Consider the following 12,269-nt stretch of genomic DNA (forward strand, 5'->3'; position numbering starts at 1 on the left):
CGCATCCGGACGTCTGAATGAAGCCTTACAGGGGCGTGATCAATGACTGTGGTGATCACCCCATATAGACTCCCTGATCACCCCCCTGTAAAGCTCCATTCAGATGTCCGCATGATTTTTACGGATGCACTGATACATGGATCGGATCCGCAAAACGCATCCGGTCGTCTGAATGAAGCCTTACAGGGGCATGATCAATGACTGTGGTGATCACCCCCCTGTCATTGATTACCCCCCTGTAAAGCTCCATTCAGATGTCCGCATGATTTTTACGGATGCACTGATACATGGATCGGATCCGCAAAACGCATCCGGACGTCTGAATGAAGCCTTACAGGGGCATGATCAATGACTGTGGTGATCACCCCATATAGACTCCCTGATCACCCCCCTGTCATTGATTACCCCCCTGTCATTGATCACCCCCCTGTAAAGCTCCATTCAGATGTCCGCATGATTTTTACGGATGCACTGATAGATGGATCGGATCCGCAAAACGCATCCGGACGTCTGAATGAAGCCTACAGGGGCGTGATCAATGACTGTGGTTATCACCCCATATAGACTCCCTGATCACCCCCTGTCATTGATTACCCCCCTGTAAAGCTCCATTCAGATGTCCGCATGATTTTTACGGATGCACTGATAGATGGATCGGATCCGCAAAACGCATCCGACGTCTGAATGAAGCCTTACACGGGCGTGATCAATGACTGTGGTTATCACCCCATATAGACTCCCTGATCACCCCCCTGTCATTGATCACCCCCCTGTCATTGATTACCCCCCTGTAAAGCTCCATTCAGATGTCCGCATGATTTTTACGGATGCACTGATAGATGGATCGGATCCGCAAAACGCATCCGGACGTCTGAATGAAGCCTTACACCGGGCGTGATCAATGACTGTGGTTATCACCCCATATAGACTCCCTGATCACCCCCCTGTCATTGATCACCCCCCTGTCCATTGATCACCCCCCTGTCATTGATCACCCCCCCTGTCATTGATCACCCCCCCTGTCATTGATCACCCCCCCTGTCATTGATCACCCTCTGTAAGGCTCCATTCAGACATTTTTTTTGGCCCAGTTAGCGGAATTTTATTTATTTTTTCTTACAAAGTCTCATATTCCACTAACTTGATGTCAAAAAATAAAATCTCACATAACTCACCATACCCCTCACGGAATCCCAAAGCGTGAAATTTTTTAGACATTTATATTCCAGACTTCTCACGCTTTAGGGCCCCTAGAATGCCAGGGCAGTATAAATACCCCAACATGTGACCCCATTTCGGAAAGAAGACACCCCCAGGTATTCCGTGAGGGGCATATTGAGTCCATGAAAGATTGAATTTTTGTCCCAAGTTAGCGGAACGCGAGACTTTGTGAGAAAAAAATTAAAAAATATCAATTTCCGCTAACTTGTGCCAAAAAAAAAAAAAATCTCTATGAACTCGCCATGCCCCTCATTGATACCTTGGGGTGTCTTCTTTCCAATATGGGGTCACATGTGGGGAATTTAATTCTGCCCTGGATTCTAGGGGCCCCAAAGCGTGAGAAGAAGTCCTGGGGATCCAAATGTCTAAAAATGCCCTCCTAAAAGGAATTTGGGCACCTTTGCGCATCTAGGCTGCAAAAAAGTGTCACACATCTGGTATCGCCGTACTCAGGAGAAGTTGGGGAATGTGTTTTGGGGTGTCATTTTACATATACCCATGCTGGGTGAGAGAAATATCTTGGTCCAAATGCCAACTTGTATAAAAAATGGGAAAAGTTGTCTTTTGCCAAGATATTTCTCTCACCCAGCATGGGTATATGTATAATGACACCCCAAAACACATTCCTCAACTTCTCCTGAATACAGAGATACCAGATGTGTGACACTTTTTTGCAGCCTAGGTGGGCAAAGGGGCCCATATTCCAAAGAGCACCTTTCGGATTTCACAGGTCATTTTTACAGAATTGATTTCAAACTACTTACCACACATTTGGGCCCTAGAATTCCAGGGCAGTATAACTACCCCACAAGTGACCCCATTTTGGAAAGAAGAGACCCAAGGTATTTCGTGATGGGCATAGTGAGTTCATAGAAGTTTTTATTTTTTGTCACTAAGTTAGTGGAATATGAGACTTTGTAGAAAAAAAAAAAAAAAAAATCATCATTTTCCGCTAACTTGTGACAAAAAATAAAAGTTCTATTGAACTCACTATGCCCATCAGCGAATACCTTTAGGTGTGTTACTTTCCGAAATGGGTCATTTGTGGGGTGTTTGTACTGTCTGGGCATTGTAGAACCTCAGGAAACATGACAGGTGCTCAGAAAGTCAGAGCTGCTTCAAAAAGCGGAAATTCACATTTTTGTACCATAGTTTGTAAACGCTATAACTTTTACCCAAAATCCATTTTTTTACCCAAACATTTTTTTTTTATCAAAGACATGTAGAACAATAAATTTAGAGCAAAATTTCTATATGGATGTCGTTTTTTTTGCAAAATTTTACAACTGAAAGTGAAAAATGTCATTTTTTTTGCAAAAAAATCGTTAAATTTCGATTAATAACAAAAAGTAAAAATGTCAGCAGCAATGAAATACCACCAAATGAAAGCTCTATTAGTGAGAAGAAAAGGAGGTAAAATTCATTTGGGTGGTAGTTCATTGACCGAGCAATAAACGGTGAAAGTAGTGTAGGTCAGAAGTGTAAAAAGTGGCCTGGTCTTTCAGGGTGTTTAAGCACTGGGGGCTGAGGTGGTTAAAAGTTAGTATATGGCCCATAATCCAGGGGCAAGAGGCCAGCAGCCAGTCCTCTCCAAAACCCAGTGGCGAGGTTGGTTTCGCCACAGGAGTTACAGCTGTAGGAGGCTGATCCCTGTCCAAGTCCCAGGGTCCGTCCAGAGGAAGAGGATCGTTTCCAGGAAGGCTGTTAGGAGCTTTGAAATAAAACGCTATCTTCTCTGCAGGGCCACATGTGTGCTGAAGTAACTTGCTGCTCTCTATGTTAACAAGATCATCGGATGAAAAAGATACCCGGGTCGGTAAGACAGCTCGTGTAGGCACCCCAATATATGGTTGGCGCCTAAATACTAGAGACTGAGATCAAACCTGCCGGTAGTTAGTTAGTGTTGCTGAGTGGCAGGCTACCAAGAATTGCTGCTTGTTTTCACAAGGACTTGTCAGTTAAAGTTTTGGTCGCTCCTGAGAAACAGAGAGGACTTCACCATTACCTTTAGTTACCCCAGTGTGTTTATCGGGAGTGATATATATTAGGCACGTGCCACATTTCAGTTTTGGAACAGGGAGGGGAATATCACTGTACAGGCTGGTAAGATTATAAGCTGCTGTGTCGCACCACGGGCAAGCCTGTATCTCACTCACTCAATTGTTCCTGTTATTCAGGTAGTAACAGGTATGGCGAGGCAGAGTTAGCTCTGCTCGCAGTAGGTAAATGCGTCAAGTGTTTTCTGGCTACCATCACAGGGCGCCATGCTGTGCGACACAGGGGTCTCAGCCTCCGAGCTGAGTGTATGTAATCTGATTTCATGTTTACTGCATTTGGGACTGGGTTTGATTGCTGTTTAATTGTTTCAGAGTGTCAGTCGTATGTGTTTAACATTATACAACTGAAAAAACAAGATTGTATTTTTTTTTCTCTTAAAGGAACAGACACATGCTTTTATTTTATTAATACATAGCGGCTGAAGTGGTTCCCTTCCTTTTCTATGTTATTCTTAAAGAGGATGGATGCTGATATCGCAGCTGCAGACCAGGGAGATGGTGCTGGCATTGTTGGGCATAGTAAGCCCGCTGACCTCCCCAATCCTGGCCCTTTGTCACCACCAGGAAGCTATGCAGCAGTGGGCGCTGACCAACCTGAAGGAATATAGTGATTGCTGAGGGAGGAGAGCGTTTCTGAACGTGCTGAACGAATTAAATTTCTTTGGCTGGTCACTTGGTAGCAAGAAGACAAGGTCCCGTCTGCTGCAAAATATTTACTGGCCTGGCATAAAGATGTCGATAGCTACTGTCGATCTTGCGTGACCTGCATGCTGTGTCGTAAAAATACCGGAGACGTGGCCCGCGTCCCATTAAATCCTTTGCCAATCATTGAGGAACCACTTTGTCGGGTGGGCGTTGACATTATAGGTCCCCTTAAGATAGTTAGCTCTTCAAGCAAATGATTCATTCTTACTGTCGTCGACTATGCACGCGGTACCCCGAGGCTGTCGAAATGTCATTGATTTGGTCGGATAAAGTCGCAGACGCCCTTCTAACCATCTTCTCGAGAGTCGGGTTTCCAGCAGAGATGGTGATAGATCACAGTACTCAATTTATGTCAGACCTGATGCAAGCCCTGTGTAGGAAAATACAAGTGAGCCACATTGTTGCTACTCCCTACCATCCACCAACTAATGGTTTATGTGAACGGTTTAATGGTACACTAAAACAAATGCTGAGAACCTTTGTTGAAGATCAAGGCAAGGACTGGGAGTGATACCTGCTGCACTTGTTTGCCTATAGAGAGGTGCCCCAAGAGTCCACTGGTTTCTCACCCTTCGAACTCTTGTACTGTAGTAAAGTAATAGGCCCATTGGAACTCATTCAAGAATACTGGAAAGGCCCAAAGAGGTAAATGAAGTGTCTGTTGTTTGATTATGTCCTGAAGTTCAGGGACAAAATAGAAACCCTTGTGGGTAAATGAAGGTGAACATGGTGGAAGTACAGCGTACCCAAAAACAGTGGTATGACCGGCATGCTAGAAAACGCTCTTGCCAAGTGGGACAAAAAGTGTACATGTTACTGCTTATCAGACAACATATGTTGCAAGCAGCATGGGAGGGTCCCTATCCCATCATGCAAAAAAGGACAAGGTACATTATGTAAAAAACTTGGTGGAAGGAGGTACAAAACTTTCCATGTAAATATGTAAAGGAGCACATTGAGAGACCGGCTCATGTTATGGCAGTATGCAGCGTGCTCGACACTGAGGAAGGGGGTTACCTGCGAGACTTGGTTGGATGATATAAATAAAGAAGGGGCAGAATGGAATATCAACCCTGAGCTGTCACTTCTACAGAAAAGTCAGCTTTGTGAGGTATTACGGAGATTTGCGGATACCTTCACAAGCAAGCAAGCCTGAAAAACACACCTCACGACTCACCATATAGAGACCGGTACCCATTCCCCAATCAAACAGTTTGTCTATCGAGTCTCAGATCAGGTTCGGGCAGACATAAAAAGGGAAACTGAGAAGATGAAAGAGTTGGGGGTGATCCAGGAATCCCATAGTGCCTGGGCTTCACCAGTGGTGCTAGTCCCAAAAAGGACAAAACAGATTCTTGTGGATTACAGAAAGCTCAATGCTATTACTACCTCTGATGCGTACCCCATGCCCAGAATTGATGTATTATTGGATGAGCTGGCTAAAGCCTGCTATCTGACGATCATAGACCTGAGCAGAGGGTACTGGCAAGTTCCCCTAACAGAAGAGGCTCAAAAAAGGTCAGCCTTTGCCACCCCAATGGGTTTGTATGAGTATACCCTAATGCCTTTTGGAATTAAGAATGCACCTGTCACCTTTCAGAGGTTGATAAATAAGCAGTTTTAAGGACAGAAACAATTTGCTATAGCCTACCTGGATGATATAGCAGTATTTTAGCATCACCTGCACCTAGTGCACCTATCTCAGGTACTGGACCGTTTGAAAGGTGCTGGATTAACAGTCAAACCAAGCAAATGTCAGCTACAGTTAGGTCCATATATATTTGGACACTGACCCAAATTTAGTTTTTATTACCTGTTTACTAAAACATATTCAAGTTATAGTTATATAATGGATATGGACATAAATTCCAGACTTTTAGCTTTCATTTGAGGGTATCCACATTGAAATTGGATGAAGGGTTTAGGAGTTTCAGCTCTTTTTCATGTGGCACCCTGTTTTTAAAGGGACCAATTGACTCAAAGGCTGTTTTATGGGCAGGTGTGGGCAATTCCTTCATTATTTCATTCTCAATTAAGCACATAAAAGGCCTGGAGTTGATTTGAGGTGTGGTGCTTGCATTTTGAAGATTTTGCTGAGAAACATGCGGTCAAAGGAGCTTTCTCAATGTAGGTGAAACAAGCTATCTTTCATCTGCGAAAACAGAAAAAAACATCCGAGAATTTGCTACACTTTAGGAGTGGCAAAATCTACAGTTTGGTACATCCTGAGAAATAAAGACAGCACTGGTGACCTTAACAATGCAAAAAGACCTGGACGCCAAGACAACAGTGGTGGATGAGCGCAGAATAATTACCATGGTGAAGAGAAACGCCTTCACAACAGCCAACCAAGTGAACACACTCTCCAGGATATAGGCGGAATCAATATCCAAATCTACCATAAAGAGAAGACTGCATGAAAGTAAATACAGAGGGTTCCCAGCCAGCCACTCATAAGCCTCAGAATAAGAAGGCTAGATTGGACTTTGCTAAAAAAAAAAAACATCTTAAAAAAAACAGCACACTTCTGGATCAAAATTCTTTGGACAGATGAAACCAAGATCAACCTCTACCAGATATGATGGAAAGAAAAAAGTGTGGCAAACTCATGATCCAAATCATACCACATCATCTGTAAAACTCGGCAGAGCAGTGTGATGGCTTGGGCATGCATGGCTGCCAGTGGCCCCGGGCCCTAGTGTTTATTGATGATGGGACACAGGACAGAAGCAGCTGGATGAATTCTGGGGTTTTCAGAGACATACAGTGTGCTCAAATCCCGCCAAAAGCAGCAAAACTGATTGGTCGATGTTTCATAATACAGACGGACAATGACCCTAAACATAAAGCCAAGGCACCCAGGAGTTTATTAAAGCAAAGAAGTGGAATAGTCTTGAATGGCCGAGTCAGTCCCCTGATCTGAACCCAATAGAGCATTTCACTTGTTAAAGACTAAACTTCAGACAGAAAGGCCCACAAACAAACAGCAACTGAAAACCGTGGCAGTAAAGGCCTGGCCGAGCATTAAAGAGGAGTAAACACAGCGTCTGGTGATGTCCATGAGTTCAACAAAGGGTTTTCAACCAAGTATTAGAAATTTTACATTTTATTTACAATTATTTAATTCGTCCAATTACTTCGAGCTCCGGAATGAAGGGATTGAGTTTAAAAAATGCTTTAGTTCCTCACATTTTTATGCAATCATTTTGTTCGAACGACTGAGTCTGAACTTCAACTGCATCGGAATTGTTTTGTTCAAAATCCATTGTGGTAATGTACAGAACAAAGATTAGAAAAATGTTGTCTCTGTCCAAATATATATGGACCTAACTGTAGGTATGACTGAAGTGCACTACCTGGGACATAGAGTGGGAGGTGGGAAGCTAAAGCCAGACACCGGTAGGATAGAGGCAATCACTAGTTGGCCCATCCCACGCACCAGAAAACAAGTGCAATCTTTCTTGGGGACAGCAGGGCACTATCGGAAGTTTGTTAAAGACTATAGTGTTCTAGCTAAGCCCCTGACGGACTTGACCAAGAAGGCTGGAGGAAAGGTTGTGACATGAACCGCAGAGTGCGACCAGGCCTTCCAAGCCCTAAAACACGCCCTAGGTAGTGCCCCCTGTACTACAGGGCCCCTGACTTTGGGCGTAAGTTTGTGGTTCAGACAGACGCCTCGGACTTCGGCCTAGGTGCTATCCTAAGCCAGCTAAATCAGGCTGGGGAGGAGAATCCTGTCCTATATTTGAGCAGGAAGCTACTGCCAGCCGAGGTGGGCTACCCCACTATAGAGAAATAATCAATGTCATTGTTTGGGCACTGAAGAAATTGGAGCCATACTTCTATGGCCGAAATTTCTCAGTGACCACGGACCACAACCCCTTAAGTTGGCTGAATCAGGTATCTGGGAACAATAAGAAACTCCTCCGTTGGAGCCTCTGTCTCCAGAGTTATGATTTCAGTATTCAACACAGAAGTGGCAAAACCCATCAGAATGCAGATGGACTATCCAGGCAGGGGAATGAAGTTTCTGCGGAGTAGGGTCTTGAAGACCATACCCCTGGCTTGCATTTAGGTGGGAGGTGTGATGATAGTGGTGTATTAATATAGTAAACAATATACCACAGGGCCGTGAGGTTTTGCTGACACATATACAGCCATAAATTCTGCTGCATTTCCGGGACATGACATAGTCACTTGCCCCTTGGGAGTTTTAAACCGTTTCTGCTCTGCTAATTTTCTGTTAGAAATAACTGAAATGGCACCAGACTGGCAGCCATTTCAGTAAGAGTTGTTGGTTTCCTAGGCAACCTGTCAGAGTCTATATAAACTGGATGTAGGAGTCCATTTTGTGCAGGGAGTTCAGAGAGAGAGCAGCAGAATAGAGCGCTGTGTTGTCACGGCCCTGACAGCGATACCCAATGTGTGCAGGACTCTAGACAGAGCCTAAGATATAGAGCCTAGATAATACTCATTTAGGTATCATTTCAATGTTAAACCCTTTTGTTTACATTTCATGCCCTATGTCTTGTCTACCATTTTTCTGTAAATCTTTGAGAACGCATCTTGTTATAACTGACTTTGTTCCATTAAAAATAACTATTTCTTTTTAATTGTCTGTTTCCTTTCACTCTGAAATATTAACAGCTTGAGAATCCGACTTCCTTCAGGAGAGAATTGGTATATTCTAGTGTTATGGTTAAGATTTAATTGTATGACGATTGTATATGTATGGAGACTGTCCAATCAGATGTGGGTCATCTGAGAAGAGATTATTGTGTCCAGGAAAGTGACCAATAGGTCTTTGGCATAGAACCCAAGTGTTACAGTGCAATAGGTCAGAGGCGATCGATCGGCAGAGAGCAAGTTGATGCCTAATTGACGGTAAATTGGCAATGACAATATCAAAATCCCTGATCCTTAGGTTTAGTGTGGTTCTTTTTACGAACCTGGTGGCAGTAAGTATAGGGTGTGGGGAGTTAATGCTTTGATTGACTCTTAGCACCCATATATTGTCACGGCCGTCTTACGCGGACAGACTCTTTCCGGCAGGTGCCTGTGTTACCAGTAGCAACTGGAGGTGGTTGCACCGGAAATAGCTTGGCCGTGGGCACTGTACATGACAATGGCAATGACAGCAGGTTTTCCAGACAAAAACAAGTTTCCAGACATAACAGAGATAAACCAGACATTTAAAAGGTCAGACTGTCCGGTTTTGGTGGTAAACAAGTCTGTGTTTTTCCCTCCAAAACATGGTCTTTTTTAACCCCTTCAGTACCGAGCCATTTTTCACCTTAAATCCCAGGCATATTTTTGCAAATCTGACATGCGTCACTCTATGTGGTAATAACTTTGGAACACTTTTACTTATCCAAGCCATTCTGAGATTGTTTTCTCGTGGTGGTAAACTGCTGGGGGGCACATGGCACGATTCAGAACGGAAGGAGCACCATATGGCTTTTGCAGCGCAGATTTTGATGGATTGGGTTAGGGATTCCATTGGATTTTATTTTTTAAGTGATTGTCTTATGTGGGGACTCATTTTTTGCGGGTACGTTTACATTAGTATGGTACCTATTTTTGGGTACATGAGATTTTTTGATTGCTTGGTATTACACATTTTGTGAGGCAAGGTGAATAAAAAAAATGTTTTGGCATAGTTTTTTAAATATTTTTTTACAGCCTTCACCTGAGAGGGCATATAATGTGATATTTTTATAGAGCAGGTTATTACGGACGTGGCGATACCTAATGTGTCTATTATTTTTATTTTTGTTAAGTTTTACACAGTGAAACCTTTTTGAACAGAATAAAATCTTGTTTTTGTGTTGCCATTTTCTGAAAGCCATATTTTTTTTTATTGTTTTGGCAATTGTCTTAGGTAGGGTCTAATTTTTTGTGGGATGAGATGGCGGTTTGATTGGTACCACTTTGTGGTACATAAGATTTTTTGATTGCTTGGTATTACACTTTTTGTGAGGCAAAGTGACTAGAAAATGGCTGTTTTGGCATATGTTTTTATTTTTATGTATTTATGGCGTTCACCTAAGGGGGTGGATCATGTGATATTTTTTATAGAGCTGGTCGATACGGACGCGGCGATATCTAATATGTCTACTTTTCTCTTTTTTCCTATTATTTACAAATGTTTTTTACCTTATTTTGGGAAAAGGACGCTTTTTATTTTTTCTTGAAACTTTGAATTTTTTATTTAGTAAAACTTTATTTTTTTTTAACTTTTTTTTTTTATTCCCAATCTGGGACTTCAACTTTTGGGGGTCTGATCCCCTGTACAATCCATCACAATGCTTCTGTATTGTAATGCATTGGCTGTAAGTGTATTAACAGTGTAATACAGGGGGCTGGATCTCACAGGGGTGGCAGCCATGATGCCTAAGGAAAGCATTGGGCTGCCTTTCCAGCCATCGGGTCCCCGTCACAGCAGTGTGGGGACAAAATGGACATTGGGACCCGTCAGGATACCACACGTGCTGCGGTCAACGCTGAGCGCGGCAGTGTGAGGGTTAATGCGCCGGCATCTGTGTTTTCACCAATGCTGGCGCATACATCAGGGGTCCGGCTATCAGTGACTGCTGCCCGATTAGCTCGCCATACCTGTACGGCGCTGGGATTTCAGACCCAGTTCCCAGCGCTATACATGTATCCTATGGGTTAAACCCTATGGCAGCTGTGGAAAATTTCCAGCTTCTCAATCAAAGTCCTAACAGTCTCTTAGTATTCATTAACCCTTTCCACAGAGACATGTAAATACAGTGATAATGAACAGGATATATATCACAATTATATATATACATAATGCAGTAACACAGTAATAAACAATATAAGTTAACCCTTTCAAGAGAATTATACACCCCTTCCAGAACTTTAATATACACTGGTATATATATATATATAGTGGCAAATTACTGGTGAAAATTACGGTTACTGTGAACAGTTAAGCAAGTTGAAGATTAAATGATCGTACACCTTGGGGGGGGGGGGGGGGGGGCAGTTTTTCTTTTTTATTATTGCATTGTACTCATTTTGAGCTGAAAATATTTTTTTTAATTGGTCTTTATTAAAAATATGGAATCCTGTTTAAATCCCCAAGGCTGGAAAGCACCTATTAAAACCAGAATCGTATAGACCTTTATCATTGTTGAACACCGATATAAAAATATTAGCTGAAATTTTAGCAGATAGATTATCAAAAATAATAAAAACAATAATAAATGAAGATCAAAAGGGATTTATCCCTGGGAGATTGATAAATTCTAATATCAGGAGGGTGTTAACTAATATAGAGGGAAATAGAGAAAAGGATAGTAGGAAAGGTATATTGTCATTGGATGCAATTAAAGCGTTTGATTGTATAGAACGGGATTATTTATGGGAGGTTCTTAAATGTTTTGGTTTTGGGGATAGATTTAAAAATTGAATTATGTTCATATATTCGCACCCTAGAGCTAGGTTATCGGTGGATGGGGTGATGTCCCCGCCCTTTGCCCTTTCGAGAGGCACTAGGCAGGGTTGTCCCCTATCCCCAATGCTCTTTGCAATTGCAATAGAACAGTTGGTTATAATCATTTGTGAAAATGTTGAGATTAAAGGTTTTATATATGGAAGTATTAATGAAAAAATAACGTCGTACGCTGATGATGTTTTGTTGTTTTTGGAGAACACTGAGGTGGAACTAAGTAAAGTAATTGGTACAATTAATAAGTTTGGATATTTTTCAGGATTGAAAATAAACTGGGAAAAATCACATTTGGAGGTGGTAGTTTTAAATATTTAGGAATAAACATTTCATACACAGTATGTAACATTAAATGTGGCCCATCTTTTAAGGGAACTGAGAAAGAAAATCCATATTTGGAAAAGATTACCATTATTAATGATGGGTCAAATGAATCTGGTAAAGATGGCATTCATTCCCAAGGTCCTTTTTGTATTACAGAACGCTCCAGTGTGGTTGTCGAAAAATGCATTTAGGATGATTGATAAGGAAATTAGGGAGTTTATTTGGAAGGGGGTTTAACTAGGGTAAAAAAGGAAATACTTCAACTACCTGTTAAAGAGGGGGGTTTGTCGCTTCTGAACTGGAACTTATATTTTTTAGTTGCACATGTTGGGAATATGAAAGAACGGGAAGTAATGCCAATATTGAGATGGAATTTAATAAAAATGGGGGATAAAGCTAAACAGGGTAAATTGATGGAGGTTCTAGATTCGAGTATCTTGGGAAACATAAGCACTGATAATCAAATATTTAATTTCATGGATTAT

At 42.1% G+C, this 12,269-nt stretch overlaps 1 protein-coding gene across 1 annotated transcript in view; it reads left to right on the forward strand.

The window, feature by feature from the left end:
- Positions 1-2,859: 2,859 nt before the first annotated feature.
- CCKBR (cholecystokinin B receptor) overlaps positions 2,860-12,269 on the forward strand; it is a 123,369-nt gene continuing 113,959 nt past the window's right edge. The window contains exon 1 of the mRNA XM_040426690.1: positions 2,860-3,037. Within this exon, the coding sequence (XP_040282624.1) occupies positions 2,998-3,037 (40 nt within the window). The 5' untranslated portion in view covers positions 2,860-2,997. The remainder of the gene's footprint in view (positions 3,038-12,269) is intronic.

Source organism: Bufo bufo, chromosome 3 (assembly GCF_905171765.1).
Source record: "Bufo bufo chromosome 3, aBufBuf1.1, whole genome shotgun sequence".
In the NCBI taxonomy this organism is placed as follows: domain Eukaryota; kingdom Metazoa; phylum Chordata; class Amphibia; order Anura; family Bufonidae; genus Bufo; species Bufo bufo.